The following is a 24,928-nucleotide window of genomic DNA, read 5'->3' as shown; positions in this document are numbered from 1 at the left end:
CATGAATGTGCATGCAAATATCAAGCATGTGTCAAAACGTTCGCGAACGTTCCCTGTATTTAAAAAAAAAAAAGCTATAAACTAGATGTCTGGAGGTGGCGTGGTATAAAAAACGTTCTGGTGCCTGACTTTCTGTGCTGCTCTTTCAGATATGTTACCATTCAACAGCTGATTGACATGAATGATGGTGAGTAAACCTGATGTTTCTATTTCATCTGCTGCTGAATAAACACAGAGTCTGCAAACAAGCACGAAATTAGAGCAAATCGGCTGCTAATACTTTTCCCTTTGAAGATGCAGACGGTAAAAGTGTGTCAGTGAGTGCAGGGAGCACACAGCCAGTATTTACACCTCTGAATAGAGTTTGGTGGGAGACGAACGGGAGACACGCCTTTCCTCAACCTCAGGCCAACATTAGCATGTTTAACTTTCAACTGAATGCACACAGACACCAGCGGCAGACACATGCGGCAGTATACGTATATGGATGCCGAAACGGGCGCACACATGCACGCAAACACAAGCATAACTCATGCTCATTTTCACCTTTCTAATCAGCTACTTAATATTTCACATTCTCTAACAATATTATACAGTTTTGTAATTTGCTACTACAGCAAGTAGGCTACTTTACTTAAAGGTACAGTGTTTAGGATCTGGCGACATCTAGTGATGAGGTTGCAGATTGCAACCAACTGAAACTTCTACCGTGTGCAAAGAGTGTAGGAGAACTACGGTGGCCGACGTGAAAACGCAAATGACCCTCTCTAGAGCCAGTGTTTGGTTTGTCCATTCTGGGCTACTGTAGAAACATGGCAGCCGGCTCCTTGAAGAGGACCTGCTCCGTATGTAGATATAAACGGCTCATTGTAAGGTAACAAAAACACAACGATTGTTATTTTCAGGTGATCATACGCTAGAGAAAACATACTTATTAATATTATATTACATTTCTGCCAATAGATCCCCCTAAATGCTACACACTCTTCTAGGGATGCACCGATACCGATACCAGTATCGGGTCCGATACTGTGCTCATGCACTCGTACTCGCAAAACGGCTCCGATACCACTTTTCGACAGCGTGACGTTAACCTCCTGTCAGCATACCTCGCAGACCCCTAGCGCCTTTTACGTGGGCCGAGCCCCGCCCTGGGGGCACGACGCGGTTGATGCGCACTGAGGACAGTCCGCCCCGGTCGACAGTCCCACCGGGAGCAGGGGGCCCCGTCTCTCCCCGGCGGGGAGAGGGCGCAACGAGCACTTTGTCCACAGCCCCAGGAAGCACCTTCGCCCCGAGCCTTTCCAAGCCGAACTATAGTCGGTCGTGGTGCAATGCCTTGTATGCGTTACTCCCCAGCCTGCCGTGTGTCGCTCACACCCTCCAGCTGGCTGTTAACGAGGGTCTTTTGGCACAGAGAAGTACTCGTATCGGTACTCGGTATCGGCGAGTACCCAAATGTAGGTACTTGTACTTGTACTCGGTCTGAAAAATAGAGGTATCAGTGCATCCCTACACTGTTCCTTTAAGGATGGGGTCAGCAACATTGGAAAAACTATCAAGAGTACTCTAGATATTTAAAGTATCCACCCGACAAACCCATCCCAGTGCTGCCAACTCTTTTCCAATTAAAGTAGCTAGCAGCACGAGCCAACACTGACAGTCTGTCCCTACAGGCCGCCCTCCAAAGCCACTCCCCCAAAATGATTACAAACATAAACATATGACATGAACGGCGAACATGACTATTGTTAGTATTCACAGCTGTCAAGCTGGCAGCTTTTGGAAGACTTAGCAATCAATGCGTGCACAGACAGAGTACACGCAGGTAGACAGGCAGGTAGACCATCCCATCATTTCATTCGGGCTGGGAAATTCAAGAAATTAAAAACATGTAAATTGATACACTACACGCATCTCAATCAATAAAGCATATCAGGATGTGTAGATCTACCACCACTGCCACAGGCTGTAAGTGCTGCTGTACTGTAGCAACAGACGAGCCATGGATAGATTTGAAAGCTGTCTGAAAGATAGAGAGCGAGCCAATCTGCAAATTCACTTATATTTAAGATCAAAAGACAGCAAGTTGAGATGTATTGGTTTAGATTATGCATGTACTGTAAGTGCAACAGGTTAGATCTAAGAAAAAAACTACACCATATGTGTGGATGTGTGTTTAGGAGAAATTTGGGGTCACAAGCATCATGTAGTTTTTCCCCTAATTGTATACTTTATTTAATGGTTTTACTGATACTAATTCATAAATAGATTATATTTGACAAGATGCATATCTACCTACGAAAGTCTTGGAACATTTGTCCATTGCCTTTATAGTTTATATTCTGTATTTTGTGTGTACAGCTACAGAAGAGTATTAGGGCCAGGGCCATAAGAGAAGAACAAATAATTATTTTCCATTTCCAAAATAAAGTAAAAATGTCAAGAATAAAAGTTGAAATGCAGAGAACGAGGTACATTTGTTTTTTTTAAGATTATTTTGGGGGGGTTTTTTGCCTTTAATTGACAGTGACAGAGTTCTGAAAGGGGGAGAGAGGGGATGACATGCAGCAAAGGACCACAGGCCGGATTCGAACCCCAGGATGCTGCGGTAAGGACTGAGCCTTGGTACATGCGGCACCCACTTTACAGGTGAGCTACCTGGGCACTCCTAAGGTCAAATTTTTAGTGCCAGGCATAAGAAAACAAAATATCAGAGGAGGTTTTTTTTGCAAATTGAATATAAAGTCAAATTGTTGAGAACTTGGACTGTATAAAATATAAAGACATTGTCTCCGTGACGTCACCCAGAGGTTTCTGAAGAGCCGTTGTGAAGCTCAAAGTGGGTGGCTCCGGTTGTCGCCATCTCGGCAGTGAAAACTCCGCTTGACTCCCGGCTAATCCAAAAACGGGCAAAGAGACTTTAAAAAGTCTAGCCCGTGACGGGAGACTTTGACCAATCACAGGTCATTTTATTGAAAGAGCGTTCCTATTGGCTGTGCTCCGGTCATGTGACCAGAACATGGCGTTCCTTCACCAGATTTTACAATGGCGGCGGCGTCACAAACTTTCTCATTTTACAGCTAAACCGTGCACTACTAGATGATTCTGAGAACATCTGAGGAGAGAAATAGGCATTAATGTAACAGAATATTGATTCATATTCGCCTAGTTTGACCGTTTGGTCGGAGTTCACGAGTGATTGACAGCCGGCTCTCATAGACGGCAGCTGGACAGCAGATCTCAGATCAGCTCTTACTGCTTGTTTTCCTCCGGTCTGTGAAATCTTGCAGATGCCGTTAGGAGCACCGGAGGACACAGAGGAACACGATTTTTTCCGGGTCATTTCATGTACTACTGTCACCATATAGCGACCGTTTAATAAAAATAACTTTTTTTAATCATATTTGCTCCAATCTCGCCTACTTCAGCTTTAATGTTATTTAAATGGTTGAGTTTTATAAAAATCCCTCCCCCACCCCCCGTACAGTTGTCATGAACAGAGATATTAGCTATAAGAGACCAAAAACGTTTTTTGTACCAGGACGTTAACATGTTTCTGCTGTAAAGTCGGGCGTTTTAACATGGAGGTCTGTGGGGATTGACTCGCTTTTGAGCCTCAAGTGGCCATTTGAGGAACTGCAGTTTTTGGTACGTTTGCCTTGGCTTCATTTTTCCGCACCGAAGGTTACCACTTGGTTGAGAATAAAGTTGAAATGTTTAGAATAAAGTTGAAATACCATTTAGGGAATAAAGATGAAATGTTGTGAATAAACGTTGAACTTTTGAGAATAAATCATTCTATAAGCGTTAGCGCCTATACTGAAATTTTGACTTCCTCATTTTTTCCTTATGCCGGGCCCGAATACTCTTCCATGGTATAGCAGCATCAATCTCCATTCAAACCAATTTGACAAATAACTGCAGAAAGACTGATATAATCTGACATTGTCCAGGAGCAGCAGGAATCCTTTTCTTCTGCTATTTTTAAAGATTTTGTCTGATTCTGTGCTTCAGCTTTGATATTCAAGCCTGTTTGTATGACCTCACCAACTGGCAGGAGAGGATCACATCTCTCTCTCTCTCTCTCTCTCTCTCCTCTCCCTCCCTCTCTCTCTGTCCAACATCTAAATGTGTGGAGGAGTTTGAATAAAGCTTCTTTCTGCTCTCCTACTCAGGCAGGAGTGAGAGGCCCCTGGAGTCGCTGCCACTAGGAGCTTTGGAGCATCAACGGTACGTTTACAACTCACCACTGGAGTCCCTAACAAGGAATATTGTGAAAGGGGTTTTAGGGGATATACTTTGACACTTCTTCATCCTCTGACTGGGGAGACATGTATTGGTTGAGGTGTTGTTCTCACATGTCAAAGCAAAGGTTTGAAGTTTCTTTTGCGTAATCAAGCAGTTGTGATCTCTTGGAAGTTAATCATAACTAATGCAAAGTACGTTTGACAAAACAGAAAACTTCAAGTCAGTTTTTGTGCTCGTGGGTGTCGGGATTTGTTTGCTGGAAGTCTGGTTTGGTTTCTGCATTTTGCTGAGTTGACTTTAGTGAGGTGTTAATGGAGTCGGCTTCTCTTTACAACTGACTGATTGTTGATGTTTGATTTGTTGGTTTAGTTTCACTGCACATCATTGTGTGCTGTGTGTGATTCCACAGAGTGTAATGTGGCTGAAAGAAGAGTTTTAAGAGAAGGAAAGTGTTAAAATGATATGTAGCATATAGAAATTACATCATATTTATATGTTAGTCAATTTGTATTCTGGTTGGCTTCCCTGAATGGAGAGTGACATGTATGAAATTGCATCACACAGCTTAATTACTCAGTGTCTAAATTGATTACATCTTAGTACGCCGGTACTCAGTGATTTGTGGTCTAAACCGTCATGGCTTGTGATTCCTTAAAACGATGCGACGTCTACTTGTGACCGCTCGTCCAATTTTAACCAAATCAAAGACCAATTTATTTTTTTTATTTTTGAAATAATCTTTAGAGGCCTGAAAAGGTAAAATTATGTAGTAATTCACAAGCAAATATTAGAGGAAATCATTTTATGTAGCAGAAATATGTTTTTCTGCTTTCCTATCGTGTTAATGCTTTGCAAACTCTCAGATTTATTTATTTAATTATTTATTTATTTATTTATTTATTTATTTTAACACAAACCCTAGTGGGGGTCCGACGTCCAGGTTGGGAACCGCTGATGGCATGTATGTGGAATAAGATACTAAAAAGTGCAATGACGCACACAAATCTTGATATATATCAGACACTGCAGCCTCCCTGCTGATTTGTAAGAATGTAAACGTATACAATCAGTTTCCAAGCTGGTGCTAGACCTCAAGTCTTAAATGAAAATGTTTCTTTTTTAATTCAAATTCAAGCATCTGAGCTGTGGAAAACTGTGTTTTATTATTGGGGAAACTATCTTGCAATATAGGAAACTACTGTCAAGAGTGACATCCCGTTACCATGGTAACATCAGGCTGTTTGAGCGCACAGCATGAATTGTAATTTTCAGATGTTGGATGTGAAGAAAACAATAGACAAAGGGGTCAGTTGAAGCAAATATCTTTAAACTTTTTATATGTATGATAAGTTAGTCTCAGACCGTATGTGTCTACTTGTGTGTATAATGTTTAAACTAATGTGTGCATGCTGCTCAAGCATGTCTTTGTATGCAGGCATGTACGCATGCACCCATAAGCACCTGTGAATATGATTTTTTCCCCCTCCACCCGTTTAACTGTACAAGAGTCTGTGTGTGTTCTCAAACACAGCCCTTACAGTACCTGTCTATAGCGACGTATGTACACACACACACACACACACACAGCCGTGCGTTTTCTTTACCAGGGGCATCGGACGTGCGCTCCCACACATCCCCGTGGTAATCTATGAGTGTTGGTCTGTGTTTCTACTCGTATCAATGTCAACTCTGTTCTTCTGCTGAGGGACTCTGGAGGGTTGGAGGGAGAGTGGGAGGTGGTGAGCCTCCCCTGGATGCCCGCCTTGTGTTTACCTTGGCAGGGTCGCACCCCCCACGGCCCTGCCCCTGTCCTCGCTGGAACAGACCGAGGCCTTATTGGCCTCCACCCCAACTGGGAGCGGAACATACCACAGCGGCCGAACAGGGGAGCAAGCAGCCACCCCACCGACTCAATGGGCACACTGTGGCCGGCCGGTTGGCTCGACCTGGCCTGCTGTGGCTTTGCTCACGAATGCTGGGGCACGTTATGAAGTGGCCACAGTTTAAATGATGCATTTAAAGAGAGCCGAGGGTCCGCTCAATGATCGGATAGTAAGCCATGAAGGGGTCGAGGTTTTGGTTGGCTCGCTCAGAGAAATGGGGCGAGGTTTTTTTGCTGGCGTTTTCTGTGTTCATTCATAGTGAGAGTGCAGGTTTGCTTGCTGTTTGGGAGGCTCACCTTGACTGTAACATACGGTATTGAAACTGCAAAAAAAGCAAAATCTTATCAAGTATATTTGTCTAAATACTAGTCAAATAACACTTAATTTAAGACACAATCACCTAGTAGGTAACATTTCAGTGAGATGTAGGGACTTGTTTTTAGACAATGCAGCTTGAGATGAATATTTCGTTAAGTGAAAAAATACTACTTTTGAGCATTACAGTCTTATTATAACACACAACACTTCATAATACTAGTAAAATATAGCTCAAAATTAGTTTTCCCAGCTAATTTCAAGATATCTTTTTATCTTGAAAGGTATAAATATTACATCTTATTTCAAGAAATCTTACCAAGCGAATTTTCACTTGTTACATTGGCAGATGTAGAAGTGGCCTTTTCAGGCTGAAGCACAACCAGAAAGAACACTAATGAATTAACTTTAATATATAGATATGCTCTATATCTACCTATTAACACTAACTCGCAAGAAAAATACGCAACAAAACATTTTGACATTTTTTTAACAAGTAGTTGAAGACACATCAGACAACTAAACACTTATAGATCTGTCAGTAACCAATTAAAACACTGAATGATTAACACATACACGTCAGCACTACACCTCTTTTTGCTGCTGCTATCTATATGTCCTGCTTGTTTGCAATGTCGTTCTATATGTATTGTTTATAGGTCACTACATCTACTGCTTTTAACAACTCTGTGTCCCTTTCCAACCGTTAAACTGCTTGCCCCTGTTTTGTTTTTGCTCTGATGTGTTTTAGGAAAACTTTACCAAGATGAAACAGATGAAAAATAGTCTTTTAGATAATTCTGACATTATTTATACCATGTATATTTATTAATTTACACTCTCCGTTCTCTCAAATAAACTAAACTTAATACCAGACTGAATAGCTGTGTGTTTGACTGCACTCCCTGGTTGAGTTTCACCAATTAAGTTCAGTTTTACCATCACTGATGGGTGTGATTGGATGTGGCCATGAAGTGTGCGTGGTTGTCTGTAACCACAACACCCAACAGTGAAGTCACATTGTACTGACACACCCTGGAGTACTCTTCTACATCGCTGCAGCAGGGTGAGAAGTTAAACCACTGGGGGTCAGCAAAAACAAGATTTTCAGCTGCTATTATTTGGAAATATATTTTATGCATTGCTTTTGATCTTATGGCAAGCTGCAATACAATTTAATTTTTCCATGAAAAAAAGAAAAAAAAAGTCAATGATAAGTAGGTTTGGGTGTATAACCCTTAAAGTCATAGAGCTGAGACTTCAACAATCAAGAAGAAATGCACCGTTGAAGATGGAGAGATACCAAGGACCAGCAATAATCTCAAAACGCCACTTAAAGGTGCTAAATCCCAGGCTGGGAGCATATCTATTGCCTCCGCACGGCTCTTAACATGGGGACGGCTGAGCTGGCGGCTCTCAGCTAACAGTGAAAAACAACAGAAACACTGCTGACGGAGCTAACAGTGTTGACGTCCCGACTGACGGCGCTGTCAGTCGGGACGGCGTCATCAGCCTTAACCGCCGTACAAGCGCCTAGCAGCGGCCATGAGCTAGCCAGTGGTGCACGCTCACGTGCACTAAAAGGCATGCGCGGCTGGTCCAGCTATGTGAACAAAGCACAGAAAAGCACAGATACAACGCACACAGAGGGGGAGACTTCATTTTCTGCTCAGGGAGACATTCTTCCTCTATATCTTTACATAGCATATAGTTGTTTTCTGCTACATAAATGCTCTGAATATCGTATAGAGCACCTTTAAAAGGCATGGTATACTAACTCACTTTTATTCTTGCAGCACATGCATAAGCAACATTTCAAAAGGAGATATTCAGGGGAGGTTGTCGTTGGAAAGTAATTCCGGAAAAATAGAAACGTCATAATAATCCAAAAAGTTGATTATGAATACAACAATGTCATATAATTGCAGAAAAAGCCCAAAACAACAAGTCAATGAGTAACAATACGTCACCGCTAAGAGGTTGTGGGGGTGGACTGAACATCACATCCTGATAATAAAACAGAGTGTGATTATTCCAGGGTGGATTAGTCCATCTGTCTACATATGCTGTGTGGTATTTTGTGTTTCCTCCCAAACTAAGCAAACATTGACTCTCAGACTGATCTTAGACAGCAGGGCAAATATTAGTCCTACTGTAGGCTGTACGTCCTGGATCTGTGGAACTCGGAGAATGCTAGCAGCGCCCACAAACACACACTCATTCATGCAGTTTGTAGTACACACACAGACTTTATACAGTCTTTACAGTGTGATACAGTTAATATACATGATTGTGTGTGTTTTCTATGCTGAGTCACTTGAACTTAAAAGGTCACAGCGGGCTGCCAGCCTCAGGTCAGCCACTGCCAACGCTTTGTGAGAGTGAGCTCCTGCCGGTTTATTGGTTGTAAAAGTCTCTGTGTGGCTGTTTGGAATGAACCGCAGCCCGACCCGGGGTGTGTGAACGCAGCACAATGAGGGTTCAGTTAGGACTCTCAATGGTTTCGTACGTCTGGACTGCGCTGCACGTCACAGCAGTGGAAAGCTGAGAGAAAATAAGCAATGTGGTAATCAGTGTTTGACAGATGTGGGTTTGTGATAGCGGAGCTGATGTTTTTGGACTGTAGTTGCCAGTTGGTGATATTTAATGATATTTATGGTCAAATTTGACTTTTTTGACCCTCAAAAGTAACATTTAGATCGTAGGAGATTTACCTTTTGTGAGTGTGAGCAACTCTTTATGGATCATTGGCCTTTAAATGAAAATTTACTGAAAACAGAAAAAAGAAGAACTTAAAGGGACTATTTGTAACTTTCAGAAATGCTTGTTAACAGCGACACCTGTGGCCATGAAATCAACAAAAGTCAGAGTTGGGCTTGTGCTCGCTCTAAATGGACATGAACGAGCATCGCTCCAAACAGTGAGGCGACACACATCAGCTAAAAGCACAATATCACTCTATATTTCAGCTGCTTGGCAGTAATGTTAGCTGACCAGACGAAGGTCTCTCCATGAATCAATGCTGATACTGTGTTTGCTTCTCCTGCCTCAGCGCAGGCTTCAGCAGCGGGGCACCCCAGCGAGAAACTCGTCTCCCTCCGCCCGCAGCCGGAGTGAACAGGGAGACACCGGCAACCGGTCGGTAACGAGACGGTAACGTTTCTCTCTGCGGAGCCCCGTTACTTCCCAAGACACGGGAAACCTCTGTTGGTCTGGAGGAGCTGCAGCATTTATTTCTGCACAAACGTCCAATGTACATTCACTAGATATTCTCAGAGCTAAACTAACTCTTCTGCAGTGTGGAGTGAGCGCGCGTTCACGTCTAGAGGTGGAGCGAGTACACGAGAACGCGTGCGCTGTCTGAGTGAAGGCGAGCAGGCAGAGGAGACGAGACAGCGGCCACACGCGAGCGCGCATATGCGAGCGCGCATGTGTGCCGACCCGCTACATTTATACGCTTAGAAAGTTACAAACAGTCCCTTTAAAGGAGCAGTGCGTAGGATCTGGCGGTATCTAGCGGTGAAGTTGCAGATTGCAACCAACTGAAGTCTCTCCCGTGTGCCAAGCTTGTAGAAGAATTACGGTGGCAGATGCGAAAACGCAAATGGCCCTATCTAGATCCAATTGTTGTAATGGCAGCGTATAGGTCATTTGTAGCAGAGTCGGCGGCGACAGGAGCGAGTAACGAAATAGACTCCGGCCCAAGCAGGAAAAGTTAACGGTAGAAACATGGCAGCCGGTTTCGTGAAGAGGACCCACTCCCTATGTAGATATAAACGACTCATTCTACGGTAACGAAAACACAACGGTTATTATTTGCCGGTGATTACACACAAAAGAAAACATACTTATTGATAATAGGCTATATTCCATTTCTGCCAATAGAAACCCCTAAATGTTACACACTGTTCCTTTAAGAGTCTACAGCCATGCAGACCTAAATGACAACTTCAGTATGCTAACATGCTAACAATCATAATGCTAACATACTGATGTTTAGCAAGTAGACTGATGTTTAAGATGTTCACTGTCTTAATTTAGCATGCTAGCGGGCAAGAATTTTGCTATTTTTCAGTAAATACTACGTACAGCTGAGGCTAATAGTAATGTCATTAGTTTTGCGGGAATTTTGTCATAATCTAAAGTATTGGACACATCAAAATGTTGACCTGATGGTAGAACTAGAGGAAAAGTCTGAGGATCAACAAAATCATTAGGATTCATCCCCTGGGCACCGTGGATATTTGTACAAGATTTCATGGAAATCAATCAAATATTTTTTTGCTAAAAGCCAAAATGTCAACCTCATGGTGGCACTAGAGGAGAAGTCAGGGGATCCCCAAAATCAGTAGGCTCCCATACATTTTGGTACAAAATGGAAATTCAAGTAGTTTTGAAAGAATACCAAAGTGGTGGGCCACCCAACTTTGCCATCCCTAGAGCCATGCCGCTAACGTAGCCAAATAAGAACTCAATTAAATAAAAGCACAAATAAATTTAAACTTCATAGCAATTTTCACTTGGGGAAATTTGTCTTATAGCATGGCAAACACACCCACACACATATAGATGTACTCTTCCTCTAGTTGTAAACAGAAACACTTGAGATACTGAGAACAATTTGACAGCAGCAGATTGTATTTTCATACAAGCACAGACTCTATAAATATACTGTGAGCACACAAACAAAGAGACAAAGAAAGAACCGTTAGTAAGATGGAAAAAAAGCCTCATCTCAACCCTCATTTCTTCATTAGTTTTTTAACAAACGGAAAAGCATTTGTAATGAATGAATCATACTTCTCCCTCTCAGCCCTGAACTTAATTTTAGCACTAAAGACATTTCCTGTTCCCAGAGACAGAGCGGCTTTCATTCCTCAGCTAACATGTATGGTATTTCCAAAGTGATACTAGAGACTCTTTGACGTCCGCTTTCCATTTTAGCCAACAAGGATGACGTAATAACCGAATGCGCTGAGTATCCTGGATAACATGGAATATGAATGTAAGCGTACAGGAGTTAGGAAAAACAACACAGTGGCATTCAGGGGCAGAGGAAATGACAATAAACCCAGTTATTCATTCTAACAGTTACTTCACTGTTCATTCAGTGCAGCATTTCTGGTAATGAGAAGTTACCTTCCCTCTCTCTATACATATATATACACATTTCTGATCAGTAAGTGATGAACAAAGGCCACATATCACGTTAAACATTCAAATGACTTTCAGTAACCCGCCTGTCCGTCCTGTCATTAATTATCTCGTCCACACAAATTTGATTCCAGTGTCGTCAATTTGTGTATTTTTCAGGTAACGATGACCCCCCTGCTTCTGCTGTGTGTGTCCTTGCCCTTCATCTCGGCAACAGTATTATTTGAACTTGAAAACCATGAAGGTAAGTGTGGTTTTATCAGATGGATTCTTATCTTTATCGTCATTATGTAAAATTTAAATACCTGTCTCTAGAACCTTTGGAAACCTGACTATTTGAAGACATTAAGAAATTAATATTAAGCTTTTATTATAAAGGTATTCATCAGTTCTTTTGTGTAATCTATTGATTAGAGCTTAATTAAATATGCTGCTGAGATTTCTTTTTGTATATTTTAGTCTGTTTTTAACCAATTTCTTCTCAAACTATTATCAGAGTAATTTCCAGAGATTCCAAAATTTGACAAGCAGAATAAGAACAAAGTAGTCCAAACTCCAACGTAGTCTTTGGACAGTTGATGGGTTTTTTGGTAGAGCAAGTTAATTTTATGTAGGGTTGGTGGATCGATCCCTGGCTCCTCTTGTCCACATTTCAAAGTGTCCTTGAGCAAGAACCCATAATGGGTAGTTCTTAGGGTTGGGGTAAAAAAAAATCAATACAGCATTGTATCACGATATTTTGCGTGGCAATATTGTATCGATACACAGATGTCAAGTATTGATCTTTTATTATATAAATTAACCTTTGCTGCTATTCTGTCTTTCAGAGGCTGTAGCGAGCTCAGCCTTAACACTAGAGTGAAGATACTGGTAACATAGAATATAGAAAACCTAAGGAATCCATTGGTACCAACCATGTCATGTTAGCTTGTCGGGAAGAGTGCTAAATAATGCTACGAAGTTACGCAACATTTTGGTGAGGAAAGGGGGTCAAAGGGGTCCCTTGACCTCTGACCTCAAGATATGTGAATGAAATCACATATCACAGATCACGGATGAACGGAGTGAAAACTGTATCTTATTAGATAAAACAGATGTTGACAAACTGCATAATTTGCAGTTTAAAAAAAGTAATAAACTGCAATATATCACAATATTTCTTATCGCAATACTCAGCATATCGCAAAATGTTTAAAATCGCAATAAGATCGTATCGTGACTAAAGTATCATGATAATATTGTATCGTGGGGCCTATGGGGATTCCTACCCCTAGTACTTTGTCCGCCATCGGTGTGTGAAAATATGTGTATCTGCACTATATTAGTTTGTATCCTCATTAACAAATAAAAAGACTAATGACTTAACCTTGTCCCATCTTTACCGTAGACATGGATGGCACATTGCATGTCAGCATCCCCATGGAGATGCCTCTCCGTCCTCTGCTGGGCAGCAAGGTAGTGGTACCCTGTTACTTCCAGGACAACACCGTCAACGACCCCGGAGCCCCGACCGTCGCCCCGCTCTCCCACCGCATCAAATGGACCTACGTCATCAAGGAGAAAATCACCACGATCCTGGTGGCGACTGAGGGCAAAGTTCACGTGGAGACAGAGTATTTGGACAGAGTGACGATGATCAACTACCCGCTGGTGCCCACTGACGCCACCATGGAGATAACAGAGCTGAGGTCCAAAGATTCTGGCACCTACCGCTGCGAGGTGATGCACGGCATTGAGGACAACTATGACTCTGTGGACATCCAGGTTCAGGGTACGCCACAGCAACATTAAGCTTTATTCAAGCTAGTTCACTATATTCAAGTCACCACATGGTAGTCAAACTTCCACCAGTACAAAGAACAACTTAGCCCCTGCAATTCTATCTTCTATCAAACATGTTTGGCAGCAAAATCCAAGTGTTTCCAAATCTTTATTCCATACTTTTCTCACCAACAATGCTCTTACACTGGGAGAAAAACTCTGTCAAAAAATAAGTTTATCAAGACCTTTCGAAATTCTGCGCCAATCATTCAGTTAGCTGCTGGATAAAACCTGCTGCCTCTGGACACATAACTTCTGTTTTGATGGGTACAAATCCATAGCATAAATTAATCAGTATGAGTTACTGTCTCATCAAGCTCATAGAGATCTGGCAAAGTTCAAGCACAAATATTGTCACAAAACCATTGAAATTGGTATAATCGTCTGTCTTCCACTCACTTTCCGTATCTCACAGGTATTGTGTTCCACTACCGAGCCATCTCCACCCGCTACACCCTGACGTTTGAGAAGGCGAAAGCCGCCTGCATGCAGAACAGTGCCAGCATCGCCACTCCAGCCCAGCTGCAGGCTGCTTACGATGACGGATACCACCAGTGTGATGCTGGATGGCTCTCTGATCAGACTGTCAGGTAGAGTTCATCCACCCATCCTTCATTTCTTAACTGTCTCACTATGGACAGGTCGCCATCAAACTAATTTACAGTCACATCTACGGGGTCATTTAAAGTCTCTAATTCATCAAACTAGCATGTCTTTAGAAGTCAGAGCACTGAGCACACAGAGAAAAGCCACACAGACACAAGAAGAAAATGCAAATTCCTTCCAGATTCAAACCCAAGATCTTTTTTGTTGTTAAATGACCACTGTGCCAGAGTAGTCATGGCCAAGGTATGCTTTAATGAACGAGTTTCTAGAACATCTACGTGGTGTGTTTATAGCTGTTTTGAATAGCCACACATGAAGACAGGGTGAAAAGACTACTGTCATAGAGAGGGATAGCATTCAATAAATGTACAAATATGGATAAGGGTGCACAATTTCAGGCAGTCTCTCCTCAAAGGCATTCATGGTGTTGACGGAAGTAGTTGTAAGAAGAATGAAAAGACATGGCTTGAGAGAGAAGGTCATATCCATCCAATCCCGCACACCTAGCCAATTGCTGCGTTAAGTGGGCATTGTTGATGGATTGCTGTTCATAGAAAATTTGTGAGAGCCAACCCCCCAAACATCATGTCAATTGGACTGTCCCATCAGGTCGCCAAGGACAGCATGAAGACCTTCAGGCACCATTCGATCATTTGACAAGCACTCCTAATGAAACATACTGAGCCCTTTAGTCTTAATGCTGTCCTTGGCGACCTGATGGGACAGTTCAATTGATGTGTTTTGGGCCTTGGTGTCTTTTCTAACTTTGACAGCAATAATATAAAACAAACGAATGTCTTTAACATACCAACAGACTTGCAATAAATAACACAGTAAAAGAACTGATGTTGTTGCTGACTTTTCATCTAAGTCTATCTGATGACCGACGTCTCTCTTGACCTCTCAAGGTACCCCATCCATGAGCCGCGGGAGCGTTGCTTTGGAGACAAGGAGGACTTCCCCGGTGTAAGGACCTATGGCGTGAGAGATGTCAACGAGACCTACGACGTGTACTGTTTTGCCGAGAAGCTGTCAGGTACACTCATCTAACAAGGGTAGCAACAAAAGCTACCTGACCCACATGAGAACTCTATAGTGGACCAGACGTAGACTGTCATATCAATGTCTCCCTTCCTCTCTCTTCTCTCCTTCCAGGCAGGGTCTTCTACTCCATGTCTGTAGAGAAGTTTAGCTTCTATGAAGCAGGAGATCAGTGTGCCAAACTCGGTGCTCGGCTCGCCACCACCGGTGAGCTTTACCTCGCCTGGAAGGCTGGCATGGATGTGTGTAACGCTGGCTGGCTGGCAGACAGGAGTGTACGCTACCCCATCAACATCGCCAGGCCTCAGTGTGGAGGGGGGCTCCTGGGAGTAAGAACTGTCTACCTGAACCCCAACCAGACAGGATACCCCTACCCAGACTCTCGCTACGATGCTGTCTGCTTCCAAGGTAAATCCTTCCTGGAGATTTGAGGAAAAATCGACCTGGCGATACATGTTCAGTGCATTCTGGGAGCTTCTCTGTTGACATAACTCATAACGCAGTTTTGTAATAATTCTATTTTAGGGTGGATTTCTTTCCTAAAACTGTCAGCTCTATCAAGCAATTATGCAATCTTGTCTTCTCAGCTGGTGAGGATGCCGGTGCCGTGCCCATGAGGACCACCCCTTTCCCAGACATCATCCGCATGACACCTGCCCCTGGGATGTACCCGAGCCTCACCCCCTCTCCTGGGGGAGAGGAGATCAAACGTGGAGAAGTCGACATCTTCGCCCCACTGCCCATCCCGCCCAGTGTGACAGACGTATACGCTGCCATGGCTCCCACCGGCAAGTTGTTTTATGTACTTGATCAATAACAAAATCCATTTGAATATTTCTTTAAACTGTGACAATACATTTCTACAAAAGGTGTAGCCCTCTGAGGAGTGAAATCTAGAGGGCTGAACCTTCAACTCTTCCCCAAATGGGACAGAGTATTCCCCTTAGCATCTGTTCAAGTTCCTATCTTTGATGATATAAAATAAAGATGACTGAACAAAGAAGGCTAAGCTTGAAGAAAAATAAATAACAGAAAATGAGACTCTTTAACTTGCCTCTGTCTTATTGTGTTTCTTTTCTTGCCTCCCTCTCCATTTCCCAGGTGTGGTGTTCCACTACCGACCCATCACCGGTCGGTACACTCTGACCTTTGTGGAAGCTCAGCAGGCCTGCCAGAGCGTTGGGGCGGTCATCGCCAGCTCCCAGCAGCTGCAAGCAGCCTTTGAGAAAGGCCTGCACCAATGTGACGCTGGTTGGCTCCGCGACCAGACTGTCAGGTAAGCTTGAGGCATGTGTAGGATAGAGATATACCAATATATCATGATTCCTGAAGGGATAGTACAGCCAAATGTCAGGAAAAATGCTGGCATTGTACGTTTCTGCAAACCATGGATACGTTGAATGTGGACGTTTCTGCATTAAGTCAGAGAAAGTGACGTAGTATATTATGCGGTATGAAAGTTGTGTTGTATAATAACGTAAGAAAGTCCACAAAGGGCGGGTGGAAAGGGTTATAGATGGGTCAAACAAACACAGGACTTTCACCCGGGAGACTGCTGTTTGTGCCCCGTGTGAAACCAAAAGTAAAACATTGAGTTTATGTTTTTTAAGTAACGTTTTATGCACCGTTGTTACACTTGTTACATAACGTTATGTAAGAAAACCTGCTTTGGGCAGTTGTTTTTACGGTTGTTACGTTAGTACGTGATTATTTTATCACAAACCATGATGTTTTTTCTAACCTTAGTACTTTTGTTGCCTAAACCTAACCAATCATTTCACAACGATTTTGTAAGCATGAGGACTGCTATGTAACTGCTATGTATTATTGTTCAGATACGTTGACATCGTATCCCAAGGTTTGCTGAAACATACAATACCAACATTTTTTCTGGCAACTGGGACGAATAGTTATGGCAAAGCAAAGCTTTAAAACATTGTACCATTATTCTCTTCCATGCTCAGGTATCCCATCGTGTCACCCAGAGATAACTGTGCTGGTAATCTGCCACACATCCCGGGAGTCAGATCCTACGGCCTGAGACCAGCTAGCGAGCATTACGATGTATTTTGTTATGTTGAACGTCTGCAAGGTGAGGAGTCCACTCACTTTAATATCTATCTACCAACCTACTGTATATCTACTGTATCTGACATGTTTGAGCTCTTCTGAGTGTTTGTGAATGCTTCTTCCAGGTGAGGTCTTCTTCACCAGTGACTATGACAGCTTCTCCTATGAGGAGGCTGTGCAGCACTGTCAGAAACTCAACACCACCTTGGCCACCACTGGGGAGCTGTTTGCTGCATGGAACCAAGGGCTTGACAAGTGCCGTCCAGGCTGGTTGATGGACCGCAGCGTCCGCTACCCCATCACAACCCCCAGGTCTCACTGTGGAGGCGGTCAGGTTGGGGTCCACATGATCTACGCCTACCCCAACCAGACAGGATTTCCTGATGAGCACTCACGCTACGACGCCTATTGTTTTAAAGGTAGGAAAGGGTTAGGTGTGGGGGTTTAGCTCACCTAAATAAATAAAGTCTCCTAAACAGCACTTCTTCCAGCCACACATTCACAATACATTTGATTTATTGCTATTTCTTAACTAATCTGTGATCTCATTTTAGCTTTTTCAGCTGAAATTCCTGAAATTCCTGTTGTTCACGTTGAAAATGAAACCAGTGTGGATCTGACATTCGAGACGGTGGTTGTTATCAACAAGACAACAGTCGCAGTTGATCACTTTGCTCCCCCTGGTGAGTAAGGTTCATGTAATCTCTTCTCCGATCATCATTGATATTTCTATGCATCTTCATCATTTCTTGTTTGTTTGTTTTTAGTTGAAACTACTGTACACTACAATGAAACTGAAACCAGTGTAACTATTACTGAAATAGAGGAGTTTATCAACCAGACAACCATCACAACTCACCAAGTTGCTCCCCCTGGTAATACAACTATGAATGAAAAATGTATTTTTTCAATAAAGCTAAACACAATGTTTCTGATGTATTCTTGATTCTTAATATTTCCCCCCCCAGTGAAACCCATTTTACCTCCAGTCCACCCTGTTGATGTGTCCGGTTCTGGTTCAGCTGATCATTCAGCCAGCGGAGAGATCTCAGGGGAGTCCGGCGTCTCTGGTACCAGTGGCGACGCCTCAGGTTCAGGACAGAACGTCATCTTCAGCGGACGCACTGACGTCTTCTCCGGAGAGGAGTCTGGTTCTGGAGGTCCGCAGGAGGCAGAAGGGGGAAGTGCTGTCATCGTCACATCTGGAGAACTGGGTAGTGCATCTGGATCTGGGGAGGGTTTAGACAGACAACACTCTGGCTTCAGTGTATCGGGATCAGGTTTTACCAGTGGAAGTGGGGACATCAGTGGTAGCGGCGGAGACTCGATGATCATCATGGTGGATGAGAAGATGGAGGAGGTGTCACAAACTCACCAAAAGCCCACTGAGCAAGAGTTAGGCCAGGGGGGCGTTGATACCAGTGGAGGTTTCTTTGAATCAAGTATGTCCGGATCTGGAAGTATGTCCGGGTCAGGCTCCGGTGGATTTTCTGGCATCTCATTTGTCGACCACAGTGGCGTTGACCTGACAGTCCAGACGTCTGGTGAGCAGGAGGTGTCTGGATATCGCCCCTTTGAATCCGGGTTCGACAGCGGCTTTCCAAGTGGTTTTCCATCTGGCGTCTCAAGCAGCGGTTCAGCCTCTGGGGACTTTATCGTGCATCGTGGTGATGTCATCTACCTAACAGACAATGACATGTTGGAAGTGACCGTGCCGCCACAGGTACGCCACCCTGAACAGGGCCGTGGGGTGGTGGAGGTAAGCGGGGAAGGAAGTGGCTCGGGGATCCATCATGAATTCAGTGGCACTTTGGACCAAAGCTTGCATTTCTCAGGAGGCGGAGCCCCTAAAGAAGCACCGCACATTGGGGAGCTTTCTGTCGCCTTACCGCCTGGAATGACTTACACTGAGTATGTTGCCAATCTCGGCCAATCAGGACTTGGGGAGGAGAGTCAGGAAAGCCGTGCAGGACCTACAGATTATGTAGTGACTCCAGACGCAGCCTACACCAGCCCAACCACGGCACCGTCAGTGTCATTCGTGACCCCTGCTGTAGTGGAGCAGCCTGAAGTAGTAGAAGGTATGTGGTTTAGGTGTTTACTTTACTGATATACACTGTTTCATAAGGCCAAAAATATGGGAAATACACTTATTTATCCGCCAAAGTATTGTAGTAATTTTCCTTGTGATGCAACACCACTGATAAACTGTAATCAGTCATAATGCTCGAAGTAAAGTGTCTTTCTCTCTGCTGTCAGCCTCTGAAGACCCCTGTGATCCAAACCCCTGCGGTGCAGGATCCTGCTCTGTGCAGGAAGAGCTCGCTGTGTGTCAGTGTCCAACTGGTTTCACTGGTGTAGACTGCTCGACACGTGAGTCACCAAACTACCATAACAAACACCACATTATTGTTTTTAAATGCCATTAAGCTAAAGAAAAAAACTAGAAGAAGTTAGATACCAATAAATAAATTATATCTTTTATATATTTATATGCTCCAAATATGTTGATGTGTGATGTTTGTGTGTGTAGCTGTGCAGGGCTGTGCAGAGGGCTGGTTGGAGTTCATGGGCAGCTGTTACCTCCACTTTGCGGAGAGAGACACCTGGTCTGAGGCTGAGCAACGCTGTCAGGAGCTCAACGCCCACCTGGTCAGCATCGGCTCCCAGGAGGAGCAGCAGTTTGTCAATTGTGAGTAGTTGTGTGTGTGTGTGTGTGTGTGTGTGTGTGTGTGTGTGTGTGTGTGTGTGTGTTGTGTGTGTGTGTCTAGCTGGTCATTTGAGTGTGTGCAAATAGAGCGCTACAGGAATGAGTCCTGAAACCCAGAAATGGGTTAGCATTTAAGCACTTCCGGTTCCCTTGTCTGGAAGTCAATGGGTTTTTTGAATGGGTCTTTAGTTTGACGCTTGAAATAAGGTCTGTGGTTAACACAAGCTTAAGAGATTTTAAAGTTTTGTTCTACGACATAAAATACATCAATTAATACCCCACTTGTGAATTTTTAAGCCTTTTTGTGTCTTAAAAAAGGCAGTTGCTAACGAGTGGTTAAATTAAACTACTAAACGTCATCACGCCGACCGTAGTGTAGTTCCTTTATAGCATAACGTTAGCTTTTTAATTTCTGGCGATTGCTTTTACGCTTCAAAAATCATAAAAGTGGTGAAGCGTGTGTATCTGTAAACACATCGCAGTAGTCATTATATAAAATATATCTAAAAGTATCTAACAAAATATGTTAGTAACAGGTGGGACAGTATAAATAAAGGGGATAATGTATAACTTTTGAAGGCTGTAAATTCTACATTACTGGTCAGGTATTGATGAATTAACAGTTGAAAGTGCTCACGAGTGGGAAGCCGGTGAGGGATCATGTCCCTTTCACTGCACAGACTGGAATCTCGGGGGGTACGACGATAATCTCTATGTAGCGAGGACTGCAGTTCAGAAGAACTAGGCTTTCAAATTTGGGGAGAAAAGGGTAAAGACTTCACACTACTTCAAAAAGGAAATTAAAAGGATATTTTCTAGTTGAACGTCAAAACTCATCAATGCCTTCATCTGTTCCTACACATTCTAACCCTATTTGGGTCTATCTCCACCTCACATGTTGGGTGAGAGGCAGGGTGCGCCCTGGATAGCCAACCCAGGACCTTATATCACTGAGCCCCGGTGCCTCAGGGAGGGATGATACATCTTGTTACTACTATGGCCCTTTGACATTTGCAAACATACTATGAGGAAGAGCATGTAAAAGTAAAAGCAAAAATCTATTTTCTTTGCAATACAGCAAATGGCCAGGACTACCAGTGGATTGGACTTAATGACAAAGATGTGCAGAATGAGTTCCGCTGGACAGACAGCAGTCCTCTGGTGAGTTTGGTTGCTATAACAACCATCTACATGATTTCTCTTTTATATGTATTCATTGATCGTCTTTGTAACTTCCTTTAGACCTTTGAGAACTGGAGGCCCAACCAGCCTGATAACTACTTTAACTCAGAGGAGGATTGTGTGGTGATGATCTGGCACGAGGGCGGACAGTGGAATGACGTCCCCTGCAACTACCACCTTCCCTTCACCTGCAAGACTGGACCTGGTAGGTCTGCTGGGTGGGGATATGTATCTGGCCAAGAAGTGATTCTGGGAATTCTTTCTAGATGGAAAATTTGCTTGGGATGTGGAAAAGTTGGATTACTAAAAAGTTAACCTCGACCAAGACGAGCTTCGTAACTACCAACTGCCACTTAATGTTGCCGTTTGTTCTTTTTCAGCCATGTGCGGAGCTCCCCCTGAGGTGGAACACGGCCGGCCGATGGGCAGCGGCAGACAGCGCTACCCCGTCGACTCTATAGTCCGTTACCAGTGTGACGCGGGCTACACACAGCGCCACCTGCCGGTCATACGCTGCATGCCGGACGGACAGTGGGAGGAGCCACAAGTGGAATGTACAGAAGGTGAGTTAACATATGGATCTGCCATCCATACTGTAAAAATGTTTGTCTTAAAATTAAGAAAGACTCAGTAGTCTTCTCCTTTAAAGTAACAAAGTAAGCCATTTCCACTGCAAACCTGCTCACCAATCTCCATGCCCATCTCCTACTAAGTACTGAGCCCACTCTCACTCTACTGTATATCACTAAGTATGTGATACACATGCAACAAAGGTCCCTGGTCGAACTCAAATCGGGGATGTTGCAGTTCATTGTTGATGCCTTAGGCCCCGATCAGACAGAGCGTGTTCTGCAGGTTGAAAATGCGAGGCGCACCGCACTGCCTTTTGTTTGTTTGTTGAAGACGCCCAATCTGATTTTTTAGGACTGTTTTTTGCAGTTTGCTGCGACGAAAACAACTCACCTGAAATCTCAAGCACCGCACTAATTTGCCTCCAGGTCTGCTGTTTTCTGTTCAGATCATGTAAAGTCTTAAAGGTAAAGTCATATAGCTCCGGATATCCAGCAACAGTCACCAATTTCAAAAAGCCGCCCCAGACTGCTAAAACATCTGATTGGGGCCTTAAACCCCCAGGCTACCTGGGCGCCCCAAGTGCATGTTTTTAATCCACTTCATTCATGAAGAAGAAATGTAGACGAGATGGACGACCCGGACTAATTGAGGGAGATTTAAACCTCGCAAACAAACGGGGCATAAATTATAAAGCGTGTGAAACACACCTCCTGCAGAGCTAACATTTCAGCATCACGCCGATGAAGAAATGGATCCTTTTAGCCACGCCACTCGCTTCAGGGTAATTTATACGTCTATTGGCAGCTCATGTTTACATGATGTCATCAGTATGCGTACCTTTTCTCCCCTCAGCCGGCGCCAACAGTAACAGGCTACACAAAAGATCCCTCAGGAGGAGAAGTAAAGGGGTCAGCAGCCAACGGCAACAGAGGAAGCTGCTCTGAGCAGGAATGAAAGGACATACAACAGAGAGCCACAAAGGACCCCCCTCTTGTAAAGAAGCATGGACACCAATGCAAATGCCCGACCAAAAAGATAACAATCCCCAGCATGTATATACACACACACGCACACACATACACACACATACTAAAGCACATCTAGACAGTGATAGCGTAATTGACTGATGTTTTGGATCTTTGAGTGTCACCCTGCAGCTTCTGAAGGCAGTTCTCTCTATGTATTTATACTGTCTAATTCATAGCTGTGATCTAGTATTTGGAAGCATTATCTCAATGCACAAGATGAAATTTTCTGCAATCGGTTGCCAGCACTGCACACAAAGTAAGGTAGATAAAATGGTGATATAAGAGTGACACACAAAGTCCAAAACGGCCCAATAAAATAAAAGTGTTTTCGATTGCAGCTGGATTCTCTGAAGTCAAACACATAGACTTTTGCTATATGTTTAGGGTACTTTTCTAGATCTGTGTTTCTTAGTAGTTTTTTATTTCTTTTATTTGGTCTCTAAGGACTACAATTGTGTGCTTCAAACTGGTGAAACAATACAGTTTCTTACATTATAGGCAAAGAGAGTGATTCTCAAACCTTTTTGGTTGTGACCCCTTAAAATACAGCAGTGAGCACATGTTACCCCTCTTAACCTACAATATGGAGAACGGGGAAGATTGCATAAAATCCCAAATATGAGTAAAAGCAAGGGGGAAAAGACAGGCCGATAGACCCCGAACGATCTTGTCACAACCTCAAGCTCGAGAGCCACTGTGCAACACCACCACAGTATCAGATATACTGAAATGATTGTGCTGTTCCAATTGATGATGAATATAGAAATCCAAGTTCAAGACGTGATTAAAGTCGCTGCAACGGACCTGGATTGAAATAATCAGCACTCATGCACTTTTGGCAGTCACTTCTGTGCTAATCATTTGAATCCAGCACACCTTAAATATGCAAAAATAAACAATACTCATCCGTAGCTGACACATAGCAAAGAAAACTATAACTGAATAATAAGAGAGATCTACAGTGTGACACTGAATTGGCTGGCTTCTCTGCCAGGACGCGGTTGCAAAAGATGCACACACACAGTTTTGCAGGTCGGGGTTTATGTTTGTGACTTCTGTTCTGTCGGCACTGTCTGATGAAGAATCATGCTTTTTATGAGATTTTGCTGAATGAATGAAGTTTCTCACTGTAAATATTCTCTCTACATCACTCTGAACAGCAGGATCTGTCAATAACTTACACAGAGCAGACAATTTAATTGTTTGATTAATTCATCATCAAACCCGTTTGTTGATTTGTTAGTTTAATTAGCTGGTAAGTTGCAGTTACTTATCAAGTGGGCACGACTTTTGATTTTGACAGTCAGCTGAACATAAAGTCTTTGTGGACGTTTTCTGGCTGTGTTTCATGCGACAGGGTCTTTAAAACAGAAATGTACTTCTTAAAACTTGAGAAATTACACAATTTTAGGGAAATAAGCTGTGAAAGCAGTAGAAATTATTATAAAGAATGACGAGAAAGAAGATAGAAGGTGGAGGTGGAAGTTATAAAATGTTGACCATGACCTTTTAAAAAGGTCAAGATTTGCTTTTCAACTCTGAGAGCAGATACTTGTGTCTGTATCTGACTTCTCACACAACAACTCAAACACTAAAAACAGCAACACACAGTCAAACTGGTACTCTCATGGACACGCACACAGTTCAGCAAATACAGAATATGAAAGTGGATGAGTGAGCGTGGTGACGCCACAAAGTGAAACAGTTAGCTCGCTCAAAGTGTTGTACTATTTGTACAAGTAAATAAACGAATGAAGTCGATCTGGATGCTCCTGGTGTGTTTTACTATTACATTACAGAGTGTGCTCAACGTGAAGCCAACATTTGAGTGATTATGTGGAGGACGGTTTAAGAAAATCAGTGAATCTGTGTCAGTGTTTTGAGTCTTCAACAAACCGATTTAGCTTTTGACAAATAAACCAAAACATGTGTAGCGTTGCACACGGACACGTCTGTTGTGACTTCGTTCAGATCCTGAATCCTGATGTGAACATGCAGTATGCTGTACTGTGCTGTACCAAATAAAACTTGGAATCATCTGTCTCTGTGAAATGATTGTCCTATAGTGTGCAAAACTATCACGCCAATAATCAAGCCGAAGCAGAAGTGCCTTAAAGGTCCCATATCGTGCTAATTTTCAGGTTCACTTGTATTTTGTGTTTCTACTAGAACATGTTTACATGCTGTACAGTTAAAAAAAAACTTTATTTTCCTCGTACTGTCTGCCTAAATATACCTGTATTTACCCTCTGTCTGAAACGCTCCGTTTTAGTGCATTTCAACAGAATTGCAAT

General features: G+C 43.1%; 1 protein-coding gene across 1 annotated transcript; it reads left to right on the top strand.

The window, feature by feature from the left end:
- The first annotated feature begins 4,140 nt into the window (after positions 1 to 4,140).
- acanb (aggrecan b) lies at positions 4,141 to 24,673 on the top strand. Its single transcript, XM_074633861.1, has 19 exons — positions 4,141 to 4,233; positions 11,763 to 11,847; positions 12,991 to 13,374; positions 13,840 to 14,014; positions 14,939 to 15,066; positions 15,186 to 15,479; positions 15,659 to 15,859; positions 16,173 to 16,347; positions 17,036 to 17,163; positions 17,267 to 17,560; positions 17,696 to 17,824; positions 17,909 to 18,016; positions 18,110 to 19,222; positions 19,401 to 19,514; positions 19,675 to 19,833; positions 20,930 to 21,012; positions 21,094 to 21,238; positions 21,414 to 21,596; positions 22,459 to 24,673. The coding sequence occupies exons 2-19, from the start codon at positions 11,769 to 11,771 to the stop codon at positions 22,548 to 22,550; spliced, it is 3,984 nt and encodes a 1,327-aa protein (XP_074489962.1). The 5' UTR covers positions 4,141 to 4,233; positions 11,763 to 11,768; the 3' UTR covers positions 22,551 to 24,673.
- The last annotated feature ends 255 nt before the right edge of the window (positions 24,674 to 24,928 follow it).

This window comes from Sebastes fasciatus, chromosome 4 (assembly GCF_043250625.1).
Source record: "Sebastes fasciatus isolate fSebFas1 chromosome 4, fSebFas1.pri, whole genome shotgun sequence".
Classification (NCBI taxonomy): domain Eukaryota; kingdom Metazoa; phylum Chordata; class Actinopteri; order Perciformes; family Sebastidae; genus Sebastes; species Sebastes fasciatus.
This window is presented reverse-complemented; position numbering and strand designations above follow the sequence as displayed.